General features: G+C 42.3%; 1 protein-coding gene across 1 annotated transcript in view; it reads right to left on the minus strand.

Moving 5' to 3' along the window:
• Positions 1-2,422: 2,422 nt before the first annotated feature.
• Positions 2,423-25,010, minus strand: part of VWA8 (von Willebrand factor A domain containing 8) — a 298,600-nt gene continuing 276,012 nt past the window's right edge. Inside the window, exons 41-45 of the mRNA XM_081046044.1 lie at positions 21,416-21,541; positions 19,144-19,302; positions 6,994-7,092; positions 5,902-6,140; positions 2,423-3,845 (exon numbers count right to left, since the gene is read on the minus strand). Coding sequence (XP_080902170.1) covers positions 3,737-3,845; positions 5,902-6,140; positions 6,994-7,092; positions 19,144-19,302; positions 21,416-21,541 — 732 coding nt within the window. The 3' untranslated portion in view covers positions 2,423-3,736. The remainder of the gene's footprint in view (positions 3,846-5,901; positions 6,141-6,993; positions 7,093-19,143; positions 19,303-21,415; positions 21,542-25,010) is intronic.

The raw sequence follows: 25,010 nt of genomic DNA on the forward strand, positions 1-25,010 counted from the left end.
TGATGAGGGAAAGCCCCTCTTGTCCAATTCTAATAACGACTGCATAACTTTTAGAATGCACATTCTGTCAGTGACATTATTTTGTTAGGGCGATTGATATGGGTTCCAAAATCCTCTGTACACAGGCTGATATGTGTGTGGGGTTTGGTGACAAAAATACACTGAACTTATGTGGTGTTTGTAAGACACACAAGGGACGAAGTCAATTCACTGAATGAGATATAGGAACATGGAACTTTAACGATCATTTTTGTCCAACTTTAAAAATTCACAGATGAAGCAATTGAGACTGGTAAGTAAGTAGCCTAAATTTGCACAGGTAGCTAACGGCTGAGCAGCATGGAGACCTTCCTTTCTGACTAATTCTCCCCACTACAGATGGGACATTTGGATGCCTTTCCACTGCAGTACCTCTAGTCTTATAAAAAAGGGGAAGGAAAGGCAACAGGCAAGAACTTGATGGTACAACCGTGAGCAGCAATTGGTGGTAAATGGGTCTTCCTCCAAGTGTTTCATAAAACTGTATGTGTTCCTGGTTGGAGGAATTTTTTAAAAGTGGATATTTTATTTCGTAATCTGACGAAAAAGCTCTGTACAATTTAATAAATACAAGTGGACATTTGACTATTTCTGAGAATAGTGGACATTTGACTATTCCTGACTATTCCAGAAAAAAGTTGTCCCGTCAGGAGATATCAGCTTAGAATTTGCAGAATATCTCTTATAACTGCGATTGTTAGAAACAAATACAAAACGTGACAACTAAGCGACTATTGCTCATTCCCCTAGTCCTGTACCTCCCGGCTCTGTTCACTGCGGAATTTAATTTTGGTTGATCTGACAGGCACCGGAAGGAGCCAAGTGGATGGAGGGTTGGGGCCTCTGGAGCCTGAACTTTCAGGAACACTGACAACGCTGCCTTCAGAAAACCACTCCTGAACGGCTTCCAAAGCCCTAGAATTTGTTTCGAGAAAATCTCGCTGGCATTGATGGATTTCTCCTCCTCTGACAGTTCACAGGAAAGGGTGTAAAGAATTAAATGATTCATTCCAGACGTGTGATGGGCTCAAGTACTCCGTCTCTGATCCACGTCTTGAGGCTGTGCTGGCGCTGCCCCTTGTGTGACGAGGTCATTTTATTGGGGCACACAAAGGATTCCAGGGGGAACACACGCCATGTACTGCGGCCATTCATGGCGCTCATTCCTCCTGGCTGCTCATGGGTGACAAAGAACCTTGTCAGCATTACAGGGCTCACTACAGAGACAGAGATGGGGTTTAGATGCTTTTCAGCAGACCCTCCCCCCAAGGCACACAATGCATTTATTATAATGTCCTGGTCCTAAGAAGGGCCTGGGAACCGCTTAAAGTGACCTATAATTAAGTACATTTAATAATAAAGGCACAAACTTCTTCGGTAGTTCAAGAAATGAAAATAAAAAACCCTTCATCTTCTCATGCTCCCCTCCCCTCCCCCATCATCTTTCCCTTTTACAAATCGGGAGTTCATGTCTTTAAAAAAAAATAACAATGGCAAACGATGTCTGGCCAGTAGGGAAAGGTAAATTAAATTACTTGAGTATATTCTTTCTAAGTTAAAAAAAAAAAAATGGCTTCTGCTCTCTCAGTTACACACGGGGGAGGTTTGTTAAATCACTCTTGGACTGGACTTCTAAAGGCTTTCAGGGGCTGTGAACTTCTGGCAAAGGGGCACGTCTAGGGGTTCAGCTGCCACTTGAATGGGGACTTCCTCAGTTTGCTGCTGCGCCCAGGAAGGAGCGGTTAGAAGTGTCCCTCCAGCAGTGCCCCATGTTCCCCACAGCCTCCTCTGACTCCCCAAATGTGTGCAGATAGTGTCTGAGGACCCAGGCGAGGAGAGGGCTCTATGAAATGTGGTCAGTTTACAAGAAGAGAAACTGCACTGGGAGAACAAAAAGGCACCAGCAGCTTGCCGTCGAGGCTTGCAAGAAAAAGAGGCATGAGCTCACCCAGCACAATCCAGCTGTGCCCCGCCTGCCAAAGCCTCAGTTTTCTTATTTGTAAAATGAGGATTTCAGTAGTTTAATGGTCAGTCAATAGTAGTACAATGATTAGTATTGGGAATCTTGGGGAAGTTCTCTGACTTAAGTTCTCTGATCCTCACTTTCCTTATCTATAAAATGAGGTAAGAAGAACCTATTTTGCATGCATTGCTGTGAGGACTGAGTGGAATAATGTGTGCAATCACTGAGCATAGCTGGTGCATAGTAAGTAATCAGTAAATGTTAGCTGCTGTTGTTACTACCATTGTTATTAATGCAATTGCATTTTTAAAAGTACTTATTGGATTGCAATTGCTTGCATCATTGGATGATTCAATGCACAGAGCAAGCTCTGGCTAGAAAAATAAAACATGCCATGCAAACTCCTTGGGCAAGAATACTGCACTGGAAATCTCATTGCTTTTATTTTTTTGACAGTTGATAGGGAGATGGGGTGGTGAAACAAATGGGTGTTGTCTTTTTTTCTTTGCTCTAATTAAAATGAAAAGGCTCTGTGCAATGTCACTACTATATTTGGGTGAAGAAGGTAACATTATTGACACGATTGGTTTTTCCAACTTGTAAGAAGGCACACACACATTGGTGTCCCCAGTGTTTCTGATTCTGCGATCAGTGGTGAAGAGGAACTTTTTAGTATATGGCTGGAGAGAGACCGTGTTCTGCTGAAGCATTTGCTTTTAAACAAAGCGACACAGCCTATTGATACATAAGGTCAGCCCAAGAGAGGGTAGGAGTCAGGCACACTTTGCAAGAAAAAAGAATGAGGCTTGAAAAAAGGTTTTTTTTTTTTTCTTTTTTTTTTTTACAGCTAAAGAAATTTCCAGTTATTCAGTTCAAACATACTGCCTTGTTTTTACTTTGCTTTAAGTGGAAACACAAGTATTTGTGATTCTGAGCACTACGTTTTGGACCCCAAAATGGAGTAGTGTGAAACTTCTGAGAAGCACTAGGAGAAAAAGAAGAAACAGGAAACTGAAGGCCAGACATCCTTTATCCTTCCACTCCCGGCGGCATGGAGAATAGGACATTTGCTCTTCATTATTTAAAGAGCCTTTTAAAAGTCACGTGGGAAAGGAAGCCATCCAAGGGTCTTTTGATTCCTTTTGGTTTTGGCCAAGAAAATGGAATTATTGAGAAAATCCAACCTTTTACAAAATACTGTTGTTAGAAGGACTTTCCAGTGGATTAAATACTATCAAATCTTTGTTGGGCAACACAGAGTGAGGGAGGAAATAAAAGTAATTATTGGACCGGAAGGGTGAGCTTGCACAGGCTTGTATCTTAATGTCAGAATGTGGCATCAGAGAGTTAGTTTGATGGGGTCACTTTTGTTATCTCAGGGGACCCCATGATGTGCCAAGGCCGGAAACAAGGTATTCTCTCTCCCTCAGGTTTTGGGAAACCAACTAAGCACCACAGTTCTCCAACCACCTTCCTGTAACCCGACCTTTTATAAAATGCAGGTCAACTTGCTTCCTGTAATGATTTGTAAACCTATCAACGGCGGTATGTTTCCATGCACAAGCCTCCCTCTGGCAGCTTTTCTGAATTCTGATTACTGAGCAAGAGCAGCAGGAGGCAGGAATGCCAGAATCCTCCACTCATTGCTCGGGTTCACTTGGAGATGTCGTCTGTCCTTCAGTCTTCTTTATTCCTGGCAAATGCCCGGGTCACCAGGGAGCTGAAGGGCACTTCTTAAATACTGGACAACATGGTGGAGGTAAAGATCTGTTGCAAAATCTGAGGGATGTCCTTAGTATCCATGGCAATGAAAGACCGGCCAGCTGGTAAAGTTCTCTGAAGCCTGCCAGGGATGGAAAGGGAAAGGAAATTACCATTGCAAATTAGGGCTCCCCTCCCACGTCCTGCCCCACAAACTACTGCAACCAAATGATGTCTTAGGAAGGGAAGTTCATAGTTTTGGATCCTTTGCCCTGCCGGCACCTGAATTGGCTGTCACTAGGCTGGGAAAGGCTTGGAAGACAAGGAGAGCACCTTGAAAGAAGTGAATTGAAGGCAAGGTCATTTCAGTGAAAAAAATCAGCGAATTTGAAAAGAAAAGATGTTCTCCGTTTATGACTGCCATTCCCTGATTTGATATTCCCTTTCCAGAACAGAGCCCTAGGGACCAATCTGGGATTAGCTCACTGGGGTCCAGTGAATGAACTGGCCTCATACTGTACTTCCAAATACCTTTCCCCACCTTAGAAAACAGGCCTCGAAAAAGCTGCCCAGCCAAACCCCAAGTGGTTCTTTCTCTCTTCTCTTCCTCTCTTTCTCTCTCTCTCTCTCTCTCCATCATACGATGTGAAATGCAATTGGATGTATGAAGTGGTGCTTTGATGATGCTGAGGTTATACAGGCTTATGATGATTTTTTTTAAATGCCAATTTATCATTTGGAACAAAGAGCCATTTTTGAAGGCAATAAAAGGGCAAGACGCGATTCTATCCAAAAGAACGCCTTCTTTCACTATGCCAACAAAGTTTGGTTTTGGAATGACATTTAATAAAAGTCAACCATCCTGTGGAGTATCATACATTTGGCATGCCTGGTAGACCAGCTAATTCCGCAACGTATCTTTTGCCAGTGGAAGTTGGACCATTTCCCTAGGAAACCACAAGGGTATTACTCTGCTTTCTTAAGTATTCAAACAGGATCTGTTCACTAGAAAGACAAAACAGCTATTTCAATTCAACCAGTATTTTTTGAGCTTGCCGTCTGCCTAATACTGGGCTGGTCCTGAAGAAAATCTGTGTAGAAAAGGCCTGGTCAGTGTTTGAGGACATTGAAGTTCTAGGAAAGGCTAACACACAAAACTGGGAAACATGCCAAGTCAGTTGTAATAAAGTGGCTGTAATTCGTGGTATTAAGTCAGTTCTTAACCATACTCTGCAATCCCGCAGCAAAGCAATGGAAACAGAAAAAGGCAGCACTGAGGACTCTAAAACGTTTCCTTGTCTCTATATACAGGACCCTAAGCCAGAGAACAGCAGGTAAAGGATGTGGAATAACAGCAAGGTATGTGGCCTTTTGTGCTTTAGGAGGAGATAGACTTTCACTTATGTTTCCTGCTTCTTACAAGTATTTTAAGCAGATAAAAACCACGAGCTCGTTCTGTGTGTAATTCAAAAAAGAGAGATGTTAGTGTGTTTCAGTCATCGAAAGCGTTTCCAGATCTATCATTTCAGATCATTCAGGATGGTATTTATTGTCTGACCATAAATCCCTCTATTGAATATTTGGTATATTCAATGTAGCATCTCACTGTCTCACACTGTCTCCAAGTGTTTCACCTGCCCTGTCTCCCCAGGGAGAGGGAGATATACACACGTGTGTGTGTGTGTGTGTGTGTGTGCATGCGTGTGTGTCTGTGTGTCTACAGAAATGTGTATCTGTAATATACAGCCACACATTATGTATGATTTTATACACGTTTGTGTATGTTTACATACATTATATATATATTTCCTTATGCTAGGAAAATAGTAGACTTTTGCTGCTTTGAATGTGATTTGAACATGAACTGATTAGAACTGAGCTTGGGACCTTGATGTAAAGTACAGAATGTATAAAATGCTGTTTAATTTACTAGTGGACAAATCATTGTGCTGTGCGTGGTTGGTTGGTTTAGATATAAACTGAAAAATAATTCATATAAAATGAATATTGCTCATGCAGACATAGCTAGAACATCACATCCTCTCAAGTAGACTATCAGTTCCTTGAGAGGAGCGATTCTAGTTTCTGTTTCCATCCACCCCCCAACTGCACAAGATGCTAAGCCCATGACAGGGAGTGCATCAGGAACTCAAGTATCCTGATACCCACCCTTTGCTATGTCCTGAGATGACACTTACCTGGTTGCTTGATCACCTAGCGATCCAATAAAAATGGCAAAAGCATTTACTTGAGGGTTGCTTGTCAGGATTTGGGCCAACTTGGCAGGATGTATTCCATATCGTGACAGATTGGCATCACTCAAGACGATGACGAAGTACTCGTCAGCTTCTTCCTTGGCGATTTCCTGGATGGCATGTTTTGTCCCGTCTAACGTATGGTCACCACTCATGCAGAACTGCGAGTGGGCATGCATTGTCTGGGGTAAAGATGGTGCACAAAAGCCACGGGTGAGAAACTTATTTGTTTCAAATGTGACGATTTTTCTATTGACTGGGAGAATGCACCAGTACCAAACTGTACACAGGGATAAGAAGTCTCTGAGTGAGTTCTGTTCCACTGGCACCTTAGAGTGACAACAGCACATAGTGACATTTGTATGTGGTTAAGACTTTTGTTGGAAACAGGAAATGTTCCCAAACTATCCCAGTTGGCACTTACTTTTGACACTCACACAGCCATTTAAAGTGAGAAAATGTAAGAAAATATAAAAGACTTGGCATCACACCAGATGATGAAGATGACAAAGGAGAAAAATAAGGAATGGGTTGGGTTTTCCATAAACAAAGTTATAATACTAAACATTATACTTACATCAACAGCAATAGAGAAAAATTGACATTAAAATCATGGCGTGTGTTTTTATTGTAGATCTAAGTACACGAAATTGAGTTTGTCATTAAAAAATACTAAGAAACACATAAAATTGGGGTTAGAGAGTTAGCTATTTCTACTGAAATACCTAGGGTCTGAGAAGAATTGTATAGGATACAGGAGGGGATCCAGGTTGTAGAATCCCAATACAATACTGAGTACCCTCAAAAGATAAGGAACAAAGTTTAATTTTGTTCTGTTTAATTAATTTTAATCCTGGTAGAGACCAGGATTTCAGGTGTGAGTATTTTCTCAGTTTAATACTTGAATGTTTGTGAAGCAGGAAGTCTTTTGTTTCCTGTATCCGCTGCTTCTTCAGCGACTCTTTTCAGTGACCAAAGACACTTGGCCTAGTCTGGTGGAGGTGTTCACAACACAGAGATGACTGGATTATTTACCTTCAGAACGTCCAGTCTTTGCTTATTGTCCTTGGGGACCTTGTTAATTGGAACTAGGCCAATGTTGTAGTCATCTCCAGAGTGTCCAACGATGTCATACTAGGCGAGAGAACCGGAGTTAGAAGCCTCTGTCCCCCACGGAATTGTCATTGGTCCTATCGGCCCCCATTAGGTCTGTCATAATCCAGAATTGCTCAACATGTGACCATAGAGCTGTGTGGACAGACGGATGTGTGTTTATCAACAAAGACAAACAAATTCCAGGCCCCTTCACTTCTGGTCCTTCCTCTTGTGTGATCTCTGCTCACCGCGGGGAGGCAGACAAGCTGATGAGGGGCTACGGAGAATGCCATTCTTACGGGGAGTGTTAAAACACACACACACACACAGTGGCAGGCAGAACTCTAAGGCGTATCTTAAGATTCTTGCCCCCTGGTTTATATCCTGTCCCCTTAGTGTGGGCAGGACCTGTGAATATGATGGGATATCACTCATAATATGTTACATTTATGTGGCACAAGGGATTCTGCAGATGTAATTAAGGTTACTAATCAGTTGACTTTGAGATAATCAAACGGGAGATGACCTAGGTGGGCCTAACCTAATCACAGAACCCTTTAAATGCACATTGTGTTTTTCTGGCTGGTAGTAGAGGGGGAAGACAGAGATGTGAAGCACAGCAGGTTCTGACATGTGGGAGTGATCTGTGGCTGAGATGGAGGGGACCACGGGACCAGGCCCCGACAGTGGCACCTACGAGCAACCCTGGCTGAGAGCCGGCAAGGAAACAGGGTCCTCTGTCCTGCAACCGCAGGGGACTGAATCTTGCCAACAATATAAACGGTCTTGAAAGCAAATTATTCCCCAGAGCCTCTGGGTAAGAGGCCAGCCTGGCTAACACCCTGATTTCAGCCTAATGAGACCCAAAACAGAGAACACAGTGGAACGTGCCTGGGCTGCTAACCTACAGAACTGTTAGTTAATAAATGGGTCTTGCTTTAAGCTGCTATGTTTGTGGTCATTTCTTATGCAGAAATAGAAAACTAATACATATGCATTTTGTTTTCGGAACACAAAAGTGAAATATATTCACTGGATAAATGATGGAAAGCACACACAAAAAAGTAAAAATCATCCATAATCCCATTACTTAAAAATAACCTCTGTTAATGTTTTGTTGTATAAGTTCCTAGGCTTTTCTTGCCTTTCCCTGCACGTGTAAGAGGTGGCACATTCACACACACACATACCTATGGCAACCTAATTTTTAACGAAAATGGATAACGTTGCTCATGTGATTTTATAATCTGATTTTCTATTTAATAGTGTACGACATATATTTTTCAATTTACAAAATAACTTAAAAAAATTTCTATTTCACAAAGTCCATGACAAAGTCCTGTCTATTGAGAAAGAACTAGAGCGGAGAGTGAGGTACAGTTCTTTTACAGACTCTGGAAAGAAGTTTGAGGCCTGAGGCAAACTATAATTGGACCAGGTGGTTCACTCCAATGGCTGAGTTTGCCCCCAAATTCCCGTCTCCTCTCCCACCTCCCTCTAAGAATTTTTGTGATGCTGATATAAAGGTTAAAACAGACTGCAAGGAATCTGAGTAATTGGGGCATCTGCTAAGAAAATTCTGAGTATGGGTCTGGGGCAAAAGAGTTTAGGGGGTACTTGTAGCAGTACGGTACAACATGCTTAGGGATCACTGCTCTCTATTCACCGACTGACTACCAGGCAACAGCCGTCTTTTGAACACCTACTGTGTGCAACATGCTACTGTAGGAGTTGTGGGGGAATGCAACTATCTCTTTTTGTGTCTCCCTGTTTAACTGGTGAGTTCTTTGAAGGTGAGACCATATCTTACTTATGTTTGAATTTTAGAATCCATGAGTCTATCACACAGATGCTTTGCGGTCAAGTTGGGGCAACAGAAAGCTTTCTTTTCCCAGGTGGGCTACATTCTCTTATAAATCAGCTGTTCGGAAGTTGGAATGTATTTTCCCCCAGTAATCATGTGATAAATGGTGATTAGCCCAAGCTAGCTGACAAGAAACAACCCATAATGTAACTGAAACCACTGCGTTTAAAGTGAAAAGTAGAAAAATTCCTGTTGAAATAATTTGTATGCAAAACTTGGAAGTCAGAAGGCAGTCTGCTTATTTGAGGAAGATGAGTTCCATTTTAGACATGACGTTGTGCATTTGGGAGGCATCAGAGAAGAAATATATTTCACGTAGTCAGAGATGTGGCTGTCATCCCCAGGAAGGGGACACACGACTGCTAAGGGTGAATTCATAGAGAAGAGCAGTGGACCCCTCCAGAGAACCTTGGTGGAGTGGAAGAAAGACACAGAGCTGAGTGAAGACGGGACAGAGAAGCAAGATAACCAGGATAGCCCAGGGAACCAACCAGTGTGCAGGGTCTGTGCTGAGTTACACTGACCGTGACCATCAAGGAGAACGATAACTAATGACCTCTTGGCATCAGAATCAATGGTGACCTTTGGGGAACAATCTCAGCTACAGGTTGTGGTATAAAAAGGAGAACTAGGACAGCTGTTGGAGGACAAGTGTCTACATTTTACAGGCGGCAGAACAGAGGCAGTGAGTGGCTGGGCCTGTGCCCAGCGTCACGGGCAGAGGGTCTAGTTTGGACAAGGCAGGAGGACACCCCTTTTTCTGAGACCCAAGGAAGGCAGAGACAATGAGAATCGACAGAGACAAGTACCTAATTGGAAGAGACAAGCGTACAAACAAAAGTCCATATAGGATGTCTGAATATTTAAAAGCTATAAATCAGGCTACAAATTGTTAAATAAAAAATGTTCTGTCCTCCTACTTTGATAAAAAAAAATCATAATGACGTGGAGAACCAAGGTCAAATTTTAGATACGTGGAGTCCTTGAAGTTCTCTGAAAGAACATGGCAGTGAGGGCAGCAGGGGCCGCCGGCTTACAGCCTGTCACTTCTTCTTTCTACAGTTGTCCTGCACCATCACAGCCCTCCACTCGTTGCCCTGTGGCCCTCCCTCACACCTGGCTGCTCATGCCATTGGCCAGTCTGCCCCGGGAAGGTGGGCCTAGGAGGAGAAGCCAGAGCTCCACTCAGGCTCTGGAAGCGGGCTTGGGGTCATCTGGGCAGGACAGCCGGGGACTGAGGAACCAGGAGTGTGATCTAGAAATGGATTCTCCGTGGGCAGGCTCCCTGGGTCCCACAGACTCTTCATCTCATGGGAGAGGCACCGTCAGAGGACGGTCAGAGTGGAGCCTTGGGCAGTGGACTGGGAGCTTATTCTAGGCCTGGTTTTAAGGATTTTTTTTCTTTTTAAATACAAGGGATGATAGAAAATAATTGTGAGGGAAATTTACCAACACATTAAAAAAGCTGGACAAGAAATGCTTTCTGAGGATGTAACAGATTCCATTTATGAAAAAAAAATTCCTTAGTTGGCTATCAATGCAGCGAAAAGGGAACAACATTTGAAATTAAAAAACTGTATAGCTCCCACAGTGGACAACTACAGGTGCCCAGTGCTGGTGCTGGCGTGGGGGTGGAGGGAGTTGTACCATTTCGCCAGAGAAGTCAAGCCCCATCAAGTCCGATTTGACAGTGGTCACAGCAGAGGCAGTGTGAAGCCAAGAATAACGTCCTCCTGCGAAGGTGCCAGGCAGGCTGCTTTCATTACAGGGCTGGTGAAGTAATCTGTTAAACAGGCTCTTAGACGACGGGATAAGATCAGCTCCTTGCAACAGAAGGAGGTTTCTCTTATTTGGCTGAGGGAAGAGGGCTAAAAATGTATTAGATCGTTTCCTCCCTTTTAACTGAAGGTTAAACTTCTTACTAATCAGATGACCATGGGTGAGACTATAGAAATAAATATTTGACCATGTGGTTTGCTCACAGGGTTGTCATAACCAGTCACTGCAAGGAAAATAATTACCAGTCAATGATTAAACAAATGGCAGGCAAATGGGTTGCTGGATGCTCTTTAACAGATACTGGCTGATTGGATCCTTCAGAAATGTTTCAGTAACTATCCATCTCTAATTTCACTTGTCTGTTATCTATCTATAACCTGCCTGTCTATCTGTCTGTCTATCTATCTATCTATCTATCTATCTATCTATCTATCTATCTATCTATCTATCTATCTATCATCTATCTATCTACATCCTGTGCTTTTTTAGGCAAATGAGATAAAGATATATGGGTTGCAGATCTCCCTTTCTTTTCTTCTCCTTCTCCTTCTCCTTCTCCTTCTCCTTTCTCCCCTCCTTTTCCCCCTTCCTTTCTTTCTTTGTGGTAAGGAAAATGCTATTTGCAGAAGAATCTGCCTTTGTCTACTGCAATGGCTGAGAAGACACACCCAAGGAATAGGATGGGGCTTATTAAATGGTTCGCAGGCTCTGGTTCTCATCTTTCAGATGGTCTTGGGGAATATTCTGTGCCCAAAATAAATAAAATACTTCAGAGGAATCTAGAGTACATCCAAACGAGGGACATTCTCCGGTGTTACTGTAGATCATGTTAAGCTTCCATTGAAAACAATACTTCTTATGTCATAATTATCTAGCATCTGCCCTCCAAGGACCCCAACACGTTTTACAGACAGTAATTTTCTAATCCTCAAAACTGTCTGGGCTAAAGAGGAAAGTATATAAACTCACCTCCATTCTCTACCTCCTGATTCTGCCATTGAGCCACTCTGGCTCTGCCATGACCACTGTCGAATCAGACTTGAGTGGATCTACAACATCCTTCCTGGAGAAATCACAGACATCGCTAAACAGGGTCCTCACTGTCTCCAACAGACACATAACACATAGATTACAGTTTATTCTGAGTAGCCCAAATTTTTATGATCACGATTTCTGCACTTTTCAGAGCATCCCTGAAATCCTTGTGGAGTCTTACATTTGGTATCCAACTAAATAACAAACCACAGTAGTAACGAAAAATCTCAATCAGAGAAGACCAATATTAATACTTCTTTGCTTTAGAAACTTGTGTAAATGGCCTTTTGCTATATTTTCATTTGAAAATCTCATTCATTTAGAGAAAGGTATTACAAACGAAAACAATGCTGGGTTTTAGTCCAAGACACAAAGATTTATCATCAAATAAGGATGATTTATAATACTAAAGACTGCAAAGAAAGCTCTGCTTAGGACCAAAGAGCTCTCAGTATTTTTTTATGAATAAGATTTATGTTCAAATTTCTATTGGGAAGGATAATCATCCGCTAACTTTAGGAGAGGCTGTGCTTTATTAGGCATCCACATTATAAGTAGGTCTGACAATCATTTGAGGCTATTTCTGAAGACTAACAATGAGTGAAATTCTAACCTCCTTCTAGAAATCCAAGTATACCATTCTAAGATGGCACTGCTGACAGTGGGCAGCAAAGGACTAGAAGATAAATATGTGTTTTAAAAGGTCAAGAGAGGTGCCAACGGAACCCTATGGTGTTCGTTAGCCAATCACCTACAGTATTAGCTAGCTGACCTTTCTTCATATCATGGAAGCCGATGTGAACAGAATAATGTCCCGAAGGCCGAGATTCTAGACTTAGCTCTGACGTTAACAAGCTTTTTGATCTAGGGCAAGCCACTGAGCCTTTCCAAACCTTGTTTCTACCTTGTAAATCATGCTGGTTCAGATGACCTCTAATATTACGTTTGTAAATCACTTAACCTCTCTGACAAATAGGGACAATCTCTGGTTTACATAGGGTTGGTGAAAGAAAGGACCGGGCCATACATTTAATGAGTATAATGTCAACGTTTGCACAGTTCTGTATAGTGTACAGTTCTATATATCTTATCTTATTTTGATTCTCTCCACAACCTTTGGGGTGGGTGTTATTAACCTCGTTTTACAAATGAAGAAATTGATGCTCTAAGAGATTAACAGATTTTCTTAAGGTCAGGGAATCTACTGTTGTCAGAGGTGGAAGCCAAACCCAGGGGCTCTGACTCTAAATCCAGTGTTTTTATTACAGAGAAACAGCCACTCCCCAAACCCTCCCCTGCTCAAGCTCTACTTAAGCTTTTTGAATGGTTGGCTCGGCCATCACTTTTACATCAACAATTGAGTCAATTCTGAATTCTTGTTGAACTTTGGACTCAGAGAAGTCTGTACACCCTGCTTTGGTCCTATCTCCGTGTAGCAATAAGAATTTATTCAAAGCCTGAGCCTGATAGGATGATTGGTTTCCATTTCTAAATGTGTGGAGTAGTCCTGAGACAATGGGAAAAGACACTAAAAGAACTAAGTTTTTGATCAAAGGAATTTTCCCAGCAGGTATTGGGAAATATCTTTCCACATCCTTCTGGGACTTAACCCTGCCTTTCTGACCAAGGTATCTTTGAGAAAAGCATGCTTATTATAGCTCCTTGGGATGACGAAGCACTAAGGGGAGGAGATGATCGAATACTTTATGTAAATGGCACAACTCCTGAATTACAGCTTTGTAAAAACACTGATTGGGCAGGAATAAATATGGCTGCAAGAAACAAGGATAAAACATCAACTAGGAAAGGGCCCTGAAGTGAGAGTCAGAAGTCCTGGCTTTTTATAGTCTAGCTGTGTGACCTTGGGAGAAGCATTTAAACTCTCTGGATCTTGATTTTTCTCATCTGTAAAACAATGAGGTTGGTGAACATAACTTCCAAGATCATTCCTGCCCCCAAGGTTCTATGAAAATTCAATGGGACACCCATGAAATGGGGTGAAAAAGCATGCTTCCTGTCGTCACAGCGATACCTGTGATTTGTATTCTCCTGTCAAAGGAGTGACTCATATAAACCTAACTGAAGACTCAAATCCTTTTCCAAAAAGAAAGCCCTTTTCTTTTTAGTCTGTAAGAAATAACAATCCAGTATCAGCCCGAAAATAGCGGTTTACCATCTCTTTAAAAATTTTTTTTTTTTTAAGCAGCGGAACTCTTTCTCCATATGAAATATTGCACCAAAGTTGCAATGTTGAAACATCGTGCAACGTCAATATAAGTGGGATTGTTTGGGCTGAACTGGGGATAGGGGGAGGGATAAAAGTGCTGCCTACTCACCCTTGCCCTCTGCCACCCTTCAAGGGTTCTTTGTCACACTGCTAGGAAACCATGGCCTTAGAATACGGTTTGTATGTTTCCATAGAAACAATAAATTTGAGTACTTTTTTTCTCTCCAAAGTCCAACTTCTCAATAACTGAATAAGTCTGTCTGTTTTCTGGTGTCACTATTTGAGTGCTTGGTGGAGAAGTAGTCACCTAACCTTGGTGTTATTGAGTACTTTGAAAAAAAAGAAATTAGGCATAAAGACCTTTTAGAAAGGAGGTCTACCTTAAGGTTATAGTGAAACATACCCAGGAGCTCAGAGAAATCATAAGGCCTGAACCGGAATGAAGATAAAGGGAAAAAAGTGCTACCTGACTTGAATAAAATGGCTCACAAACCGATATCATTCTTTCCACTTCTCACTCTAGTGTTTAAGCACTATGTGAACATTAAATTCTGCTAATTATAAAATCAGAGGAGTTTATGCTGATTATTAGCAAATAACGTTGCTCCCGTCTTGAGTGACCTACAGTAAATGCTATTGCCGAGAATTAACTCAGTTGGTAGAACAATTATGAGGCACTTTGAAAACTCCAGATGGCTTCGACATGTGTCCTGCCACAGAATTACCTTTCCTTCTCAGTAGCTCTTGCTCAAGGGTCCCTGTGGTTTGGCATGGAGTAAAAAGTGGATGCTGTCTCGTAACGAGCGTCTTGGGCTGTAATGACCCAGAGCTCAGGAGCTGAGCCCCAGCCAAAGAAAACACGAAGCAAAAAAAAAAAAAAAAAAAAAAAAAGAAAACACGAAGCAGATGCCAAGAGAGGGGGATCGTGGAAGAGTCCAGATCACTGGATGAGGACGGTGGCTTCTGAAGGTTTTGAAGAAAAAACCAACTAGACATCTTTACAATGGAGGGATAACGGCAGCAAGATGACATTTAGAACTGCCTGGAACTGGCGGGACTGGGGAGTCTCAGAGTAGACTGCTGAATTCCTAAAGACGTCACATGTGATGCCATCGTGGGCTACGGAACATAACTTTGTCACCAGGAGCTCCTAAAACTGTCATTTGCTCATGCATCACTTTATCATTCCTCATGCTGAGGAAATTCCATACTTTCATTAGTTAGTCCTAGGCCTTATGCTTCTTTCACAAATGGGAAGATGAAAGTCCGGAGCGATTAAATGACTATGATCATAGAGTGTGAAGACACAGCACAGAATGGACGGTATGCTGCCACTTCATGTATAGGCATCAACATCTCTGAGAAGATACAAAAACAAATCCACTAACGTGGTCACCACTGGAGATGGGAACTGGGAGCTGAGAGAGAGGGAAGCAGGGGCTTACGCATCACTCTGACTCTCTTTACCTTTTACGTTTTGTACTCTGTGCACCCATTACCTATCCCCACAAACAGTCAATATAACAAAAAGTTCTCATAGGATGTAAATGGGTTCCGTCCCACCTCCTTCCCGCCCTCTACAAAGGGGGCCTGGACTACCCCTGCAGAGACTGGGTGGCCTGTCCTGTGGCCACTCAGAATCTTAGACATGTTGGCAGGGGCCGTGGGAAGATTATACAGAGTCTCCAGGTGTGGGACAAGCCTGGGAGGAGTTCTGGCGATAGAGGAGCTATCGGGACAGGGTAAATGGCACCATGAGAAAACAGCTGGACAAATCCAGTAAAAAGGACATTCTGCAAACAACTGTTCTTGACTCTCAAGAGACTGACCATCACGAAAAGCAAAAATAGTAGTGGTAGGGGTGATGGCTGCTCAGATTAAAAGGGCTAACGAGACATTACAACAAAAAATAAGGTATTTTTGACTGGACCCTGCATCGGGGGTAGTGGTAGGGCAATTAGAAAATTGAGTTGGGAAAAGTGAATTGGGGTTAGATATTAGAAGATATTATGAAATTACTGATAATTTTCTTAGATGTAATCATGGTTTTGAGGTTGTGTTAGAGAATGCCCTCACTCTCAGGAGAAGCCTAACAAAGTATTTAGAGGTAAAGCATTACAGTGTTTATAATTTTTTTTTCAAATGATTTGGGTGGGAGGGGGAAGAGTATGTATTTAGAGAGAAACATAAAGCAAATGAGGAAAAATATTAACAATTGACAAATTGAAGTGAAGGCATGTGGGTGTTCACTTTACTTTTTTTTCAATTTTTTTGTAGGTTTAAATTTTTTCAAAATAAAAAGTTGGGAAAAAAAGAGGAAAGTTTAAAAACAAAGCAAAAGAACAAAACGGGTGAACACAAATGAACAGAAGAGTCCCGGGCTCCACCCTATTCTGTCTCCAACTAGCCTTCCAGCTTTGGGGAAAGTCCTTCATGTTTCTGGGTATCGGTTTCCTGTCAGAGGAATGAGGAAACTGGCGTAAATGACCTGTGAGGTGACCCCAGTTCTGAAGTTCATGGACACGATGAGGAATGTGCAGGAACAGGACGAAGGTCTGCCTTCCCAGTCCTGCCCCTCACCCACCCCTCCAGACACTCATCTCAGAACCACTTTTCCTCAAAGAGCTTGTTTTGTGAAGTCTTAAGGTGTTTCCTTTTGTGAGAAAGATTTAAAGCACTGGTTTCATAAGACTTTCTGTGCTCTTCAAAAAAAGTTCTAAAGGAGCTGTAGTGAATGTGAGGAGTATGTTTATACAAGAAAATGCACAAAACCAGAACCATGAAAGTACTGTCCACTCAAAACCTAATAGCATAAAAAAAACCAAAAAAATGATAAAGCGACTTCAAGTCCTGAAAAAGTTTTTTTTTTCTTGGTGTCTTGCTATAATTTCTTGCTACAAATATATGACTCAATTTGTCATCCTATATTACTGTGGTTCTCAATATATCTGTGGTTTTACTTATAAAGACTGAGGAAATTCTTTACACTGCTGTGAGGACTGCAGAGACTCAGCAGGGAACTCTATACTTAGCATGCGCTCAATGATTGTTTGTAATTTTATAGCTATCCAGCACCTCCTATGGCATTCATTTGGTTTGTAATTGTCAATTAGAAACAGAACAAAACAACACCTTGTGGAATGCTCATTTCCTTGATGTTGTTCCCTTTTTGTCTGACATGTTCAATTTCACTTATAGTTCTTCCGGATTACAGACTTTTAATAGTGAGAGTTGGACACATATGGCTCTCTCTACATAGTCTGCTACGTGAGACGTAATGAAATATTCCACACGCTCTGTGATCATCACACCACTTACCTACCTACTAGAGCAGGCTATTGGAATGGCTCCCTGTTAACTTTGTCACCTTCCGCCCTTCCTCTAATCCTTTACTCAGTCCAGGGGAGCTGTGTCAACCAATCTCTTGCTTAACGCCTAATCAATCTTTCCAAAAACCTAGAAGAACTGGTTTCACATGTCAGAGCTGTTCTGCTCTCAAAGGTATAGAAATCCTCTTTCTACCTGGAAATTTTATTCTAGATAACGAGTATGCCAATTTTATATTTGTTAAGGTCTATAATGGATTAAAATCTCTATGTAACTCCAAGGAGGCTGAGAACACTGACTTTCACGATCCATAAAAGAGATTGGGTGTGCCGATCCAAGTGTTAGCGGAACCCAAAAGTTTTAACACATGAGGTGGGATTTATGCTGATACAATGTCTCACCATCCACTCGTTCTCAGTGGTCCATGTGATTTAAGAATTATATTCCACCTTATACTAGAAAGAATCGAAAATATTTTAGAATGAACATTTTCCATAAACTCATAAAACATGAAAAAATACAACTTAAGAATCAAGAAAAACTTACATGGGAAGGGAAGGAAGGTCAGGGGAAGGGAAAAGCTGAACCTTAGGCTGTAACTGTAAGACATAACAAAGTTGTCATGGCTGGTCTTTAATTTCAGCTCCAAGCTTCCGGGCAACAAAAACCAAGTGGGAATCTTAAAGAGTTCCATAGTTTTCACTAATCATGAGGGGAAACACATTCCAGTTCTTTAAGGGAAACGCAGCTACTCCCCTGTGCTAGCCTGTGTCCTGTTTGCATTTACGTCCGGCATTTGTGCACAGCCTGGCAGCTCATAGCATCCACGGACTAAAGCTGCCTTTTTCCTACCATTTAATTCAAAAAGGAATCTCATGCAGAGCATCATACAAGGGACCCTGGGGGACTCAGACATCACAAACGGGCCTGAAGTAAATGAGGTGATGGGTTTCAGCTGTTTCTTGCTATATCCATGGTAACACACAGGCACGACTCAGGACGGCGGTCCTGAAGTGTGGGTGGCATGTCAAGCCAAGTACTGGCCTAACCTCGCCTGTTTCTGAAGGACGCGTGTGACCTGGAGTACAGCTTAGAATATCTCTGGACAGACTGCGTACCCTTCACACATGTCTGCACACACGCCTTTTCTTTCAACTCAACCTCCGACAATAATTGCACAATATGCAGCTGTGGTCAAGGGTATTTGCTCTGGAAAGGGCCAGACGTGCAGGCATTCTCTATGGCTCAGAGCAGATCGATGGGCTGACCTCAGGCCATTACACAGCGACAGGGGACTCCTTCTCCATGCTCAGACCTCTGGAAGGAGGATGCAGAGCAAAGTGAGAGCAGAACGGAAATCGTTTCAGTGGCGGCTGCATTTCTTCCAGGGTTGCCATCTTCACTGTGGGCTGGGGAGCCGTCTCTTACTGTGTCATTCTCCTCGCCCCCAGGGAAAGGCAGAGCAGGGCTGAGAACAGCACACTTTGAGGGTGTACTCAGACCTCGGGAGGCTGCCTGGCTGGCGATGGGGCAAGAATGGGGGTGGTGGTAGGGGGCGTAGGGATGAGGATGATGGCTCTGAGAAATCTGGGGCCGAGACCTGTGGTTTCTAAGTGCCTGTTTCTTCTTTTTCCTCCCCTAACATGGCTAACATCACACAACTTCTGATTATTAGAGCAGAGAAACCCAGAGGTGCTCTTTCTCTATGCTGATACATGAGCTGATGAGAAAGTGAAGACTTCTGCCCGCTCTGGCCAGAACCTGCGCCCACCTACCCAGCATCCAGCCCTAACCTGGGGCTGGCTCTGGGCCAGATGTGGTCAGTGATGCTGTCAGCAGCCTCAAGCCATGCCATTACCTTGAACTTCTCTTCATAGTTCTCGAAGGCTTCCATGACCATGCACACGGCCTGCATGGAGCGTTCCAGCCGGCCATCAACCCCGTTGAAGCGGTACATGCTGCCGGACACATCCACCACCAGACGCAGGCGCTTGGGCTTCTGTTGGGGGCTGCCCAGCTGAGGGAGCGAACAACAGAGACATCTTGTGAACCATCAAGCCCTCCGTGGCTGCTGTTCTGGGGGTCGCACATGGCCCCGGAGTGCCAGCACGAGGCAGGCAGGTAAATGGAGGCGCGGGGCTGTACGAGGCCGCCTGGCAGGTGGAAAGCTGTCTGTGGACTGTATATCAGTAAATAGAATTTCAGACTTGTGCTGGTAGGCGGCATCACATGGGAAAGATTTCCCTCCGGAAGGTGGTCCTTTTAAGACCCGACTTAGTCTAGTAAAACTGCCTTACTGAGGCTGATGCCATCTTAAAAATAATAATCTGGAAAGCTGTAAACCCCAACGTGTGTCATTTTTCATGTCCTGCCTCGGAGTCAGTTACTTTAGCCAGACTGAGTTATTTTGGAAGCGCACGTGAATTTTACCTATACCTGTTGTGCAGTGACTGAAAATCATTTTTCTACGGAGTCCACAAGAAATGCCAGATTCCTAAAACAAGGTTCCGTGAAAAGACAAGGGTCTGGCAAAAAACAGAAGGAAAATATTTCCTCAGTATCTTCTGTCTTTAGTTAGCTTTCAGTTTTCTCTTCCTTCCAGTCACTGAATTACGACTTCTCTTCACTTTTCTTGGCAGTTAAAGGCATGCAAGCAGCGGCTAACTGCTGTTTAGCAACAAGTGTTAATTAAAATGTGAAACTCTCGTTGAGTTTCAATTTGATTTTGGACTCATGCCTGCCAGTTTGCAGAATCAAAAACAAAGTCCATTTGTCCGTGTACTTACAGGAAAAAAGGAAGAAGAAAAATTCCAGGCTATTCTGTTATTACATACTTGCTGACATGTACGAAAACTAATGAGCAGTGAGTAATATCAAGAAAAAAACTGTGGGTATTAGTGCAATGGTTTGAGACCAGTTCAATATATTTCTTAAAAACTTGTGGAGTCTGCCTAAATTAAGAACAGTGCCACATGTCTCCCTGACGACTCACAATTTCAGATGTATCTAAACACATTTGTCGACCACAATGAGTCAGTAAAGAAAGTAGTTGTTGACTCACACCAATGACACAGAAGTCAGAACTCCCCAAATTACCACAGGTCCTCTCTGAATAGACATTAAATGGAGTAAGTGACCCCCCCCCCCTACCAGGCACCGCCCCACCAGCTCTCAGGGGCTATTCAGCAATTTTGGCTATTCAGGGATACAGGAAGTTACAGAGCCCCCCACCCCCAAGAGACTCAGTAGTTTACATTATTGCCATTTTTTGGCCACTGTTTCATAAATATTTTAGTATTATGGCTGTCTGAAACTTTACGTGCATTCACATTCTAGTTATTTAAAGGAGCATACCTCATTTTCTAAAATTTTCTTCAGTGATCAGACGGACACAGAACTTTAAAGCAACAGAACGGTAGAAAACTACAGGATTGCTCCAGTGTTTTCACTAGCATAAGCCTGGGGGGTTCACAGACTCTGAGGGTTTTCAGTCTCCCTTCCAGAGTGCCCTGCCCTGCTCGGTGTCAGGGGAGCTGGTCTGCATGGATGGCATCAGCCTCTCTCTTGGCTGCTGGCTTCTGGGTGGGGTCCGCTGGTGGGAGGCACTGGCAGCCATCAGGGGGTGAGGGTGGGATATGTGTTCCCTCAGGTCCTCCCATTGGGCCCATGGGTGGGGTCTCCCTCTGCTGAAGGCCACAGCGCCTATGGGGCAGCCCTCTCCATACACTGATTTCTCCAGGTTCCAGCGACTTCTCTCTCCCTCTGCCCTTTCAGACCTGGGGGGCCAGGGACGAGGGGGTTAGAGCCCTGCTGTCGAGATACCCCAGTCTCTTTTTGGCTTTCTTAAACCCTATCCTTACTTTTGTAAATAGTCTGTTTACTAACTGTTCTTTAAATGACTCAATTTGAGTGTGCCTGGTGTCTCCTGACTCATGCTGGGATCTTGAATCACAAAGTAAATAATGTAACATCTATGTTTTTTTCTAATTTTTTAAGTATAATGCTTTCTGTGGTTGCCATATTCAGGGTTTACTGTGCTTTGACAAGGACAGGGACTTAAGAAAGCAGTTGTCCGTACAGAAGGCCAGACTCTGCTGATCTGAGGTGACTAGTTCTCCATCCTTACTCACCTGTGGCTCCTGCTCACCCCGGCGTTTGTAGATGGCTTTTTCTCCAGTCAGCCCTTCGATAATCTTGGCATCATCTAGTTCCCCAGTAGCTTGATGTCTTAGCCACTGTCTCTCTTTGCCTTTAGCCTACAATGACACACACAAATCCTTATTTTAATTCGTTCTGCAGGGTCCCTGACACACTTTGTGTATGAATAACAGGAAACACACCCGGGATCTTTTCAACAAGTGATGTTTTTGCATGAATAGTTTCATAATTGGGCTGATTTCTGCTCTGCTGACAAAGAAATGCCCTTTGTGTGGATTTTGTCAATCTTAATTGTTTTAACATATGGGATGATAAAATGAACTCACTTAAAACACACCAACGGCAAAACAGTACGCAGAGGCCCTCTTGAGAAATGTGCAATATCTGGAAATGTAATGGCGATGCATTTCTTATGGCTTTTTGGTCACTGTACTCCTAGGAAATTTATTAGGTAGCAAAACAATCAACTTTAACTTTTTAACACTGTCTGCAAGCACCGAGAAAACATGATCTTCAGAACTCTTCCTTTTGGAAAAGAAGTTGTAACTCACGTTCTCTGTGCATGCAGTGCAAATGGGAACAGCTAAAAACAAGAGTACATGAACGTTTTCTACCCCACGTCTCCCCAATCATCTATACTCAGAAATCTAAAGGTATTTCCACATAATACTTTCCCACAATCTCTTACAACTCTGCCAGGTGGACGAAGACAGTAGTTCAATGATAAAAAAATTATAATATGTTAATCATAAGATTATAACAGCCATGGATTATATTTATATTAAGAAGTGGGAAGAATAGCTAAAATACTTTTATGCATGCAAACTATAGTAGTAGTAGTTAAGATCCTGTGTTCTGGAGTCAAACAGCCTAGTTCCAATCCTCCCTTCACCATGATCAGATATGTGACCTCAAACAAGTCTGCAAACAAGTGACCAGTCTGCATTTCAGTGTCCTCATCTCTCAAATGAAGATAACACTGGTTTCTACTGTAATGAGTTATTGTGAAGGCTAAATGAGTTACTACATGGAATTGGCTGAGAAAGGGCCTGGCAATCTATGTTAGGTGGTATCATCATCGTCATCACTATCGTCACCATCATCAGGTGGGACACAGTATGATAAGCAAATTCACATCAGTTTAAGCACACTTCCATCACTGTTTCATTGGAGGTGGCTGTATGACAGCACTGCCGTTGAAAATACAAAGCCAATCTCCAGGCAGCCAGTGTCTATTTTAGGGGCAGACAAACCACCACACAAAGAAGTTCCACACAGTATAACTCTGGGTGGTATTATGTGTTGTTTTCCTGTTCCTGATACCCTTGCTGCAAACAGATACAAAATTACCATATTTGAATACAGATATATTACCGTGAACATAAAGAGAGGAAAAACTCCTAAGCTGCCAGCATAAAGATATTGAATGTGGTAGGCAGTTAACTTCAGAATTACCAGGAATGTGCCCCTTGGGGGTATGCTCTTTCATACTGTGTGTTCTTGGTAAGAACCCCATCACCTGACAGGAAAATGGGACTCATTGGAGCATAGCTCAAATTGCTCATGGAACTTGATAAAGATATACAGCTTCAGGTGGGAGGAGGATGGGGTGAGCACAGCCTTCTAGAATCCTTTCCCACACACACAGTACTATCTTTCTCAGGCCTCAGCCCTGCAATAGTGATTGGGACCCCGTTCCTGTCTCCTCTTCCCTGTCATTCCTGATGTCTGGAATGCATAGTTCCTCAGGTTCCCAGGATACTTTATGCTGGAAACATGATTGTGGATGACCATTTAGGTACCTTTCAATCCTGAGATTCTATGACTCTTGTAGGTACCTAACTGCAGAGCACCAGCTTCCACAGACTAGTCCAGGGTGGGAACTACAGAAAGTACAGGGAATGTGGTAGCAGTAGTTAGCAGCTATCTAAGTGGCATGGAAGTTGATTCTACAGCTGGGTATAAAAGGAATATGGGATAACACAACAGATTACGAGATTACATGACATATTAACATAACTGCTGAATCACTGCAATCATCAAACATTGATTTTCCAAGTGTCATCAATTCCTCGACAAAACAATGAACCTGAGGACCCCCTGCCCAATCCACTAGCCACTACATGGCTTTATTAACCAGCGAAGCTCTGACTCTATAAAGAAACATTGCAATGGCTACAGATTAAGTAGTCTTTGTGCTTTTAAATGCAGATTACAACTGTAGCAAAAATAAATTAAAACCCCCACCATCTCACCATTGAGGAACTATAAAATGCCAAAATTTTAAGTAATAATTCTACTCCCTTCCCCATATTTTGTTGTTTCTCAAAACAGAATATACCTTTTAATGAAGCAAAAGAACCTTGCCAAGATTAACAGGCAGAGGGGTTAATTGTGACCTGGTTGTCATACCTGGAGGTTGTCATACACGTGACTTTGGCTGAGCATAGCAGGTATGAGCTCATTGAATTTTTTCCACAATTCCCAGACAATTGACTTTTAATTTGAATTAAAATTCCTAATTATTATTTTAAATGGATGAAAAAATATGTCACTACAATAGAGGATTAGAATAATGAGCAAAGACATGGTTAGTATGCAAATATACTGTAAGTGAAGCAAGATTCTTTGCTGTAGAAATGACCACACCTCCAATAAGACCTACAAAGGTAAGATTCCCTGAGAAGAGGAATGTGGGTTTAAATTGGTTAGGAAGGCATATGCACAGAGGACTGCATGTCACAGGCTGGGCCTTGCAATTAAAGAGAGGAGACAACTCTACATTTCATAAAATAGATCACAGCGTGCTTAAAGCTAGCAGAAGTTGGGGTGACTGATTCATGTACTATGAAGGACTATCTCCCAGACTGTATACCTATCCAGAAGTTCAAGGGAAGCCGTTAAATTTCTAGTCACATGTAATTTAAATAAGTACAATATAGAACTCTCAGGTTAACCAAATAGTAAGTGTAGAGAATATCGCAGTTTAGGATAAGACGAGAGATGATACTGTCAATCCTAAAAGGATTAAAGAGGTCTGGATCATGAATATGGGTTATTAAAAAAGAAAAAAACAAAAAGGATTGTTCATTGTCTAGCTCATTACTTTGTTTTACTTTCTTCTTATCACCGTTACTTATCACAGAAAGGATTGTTCATTGTCTAGCTCATTACTTTGTTTTACTTTCTTCTTATCACCGATACTTATCACTATTTACAAATGTATGATTTATCTCTTTGTCTCTATTATCTACCTGTTCCCCTGGAAAGTAAAGGTCATGGGATAAGAATCCTATGTAACTCTACCATCAAGAACAATGTTTGATACATAGTAGGTGTTCAATAAAAATTTATTGAAGGAAAGGTGATTACTTACTGTAAAATGTTAAGTGATAAAAGTATGATATGAAAGCATGTATATACAGTTTCATCTCAATGTATATGCATGTATATTACATACATACAAAGAAAAATATGTAGGAGAAAATAAAAATGTTAATAGTCATAGTTACTTTTGAGTTGTGGAATCATGGGTGATATTGTTTTCTTCTTTTGTGCTCTGTATTT

The sequence above is a fragment of the Rhinolophus hipposideros genome (assembly GCF_964194185.1).
Source record: "Rhinolophus hipposideros genome assembly, chromosome: 4".
Taxonomy (NCBI): domain Eukaryota; kingdom Metazoa; phylum Chordata; class Mammalia; order Chiroptera; family Rhinolophidae; genus Rhinolophus; species Rhinolophus hipposideros.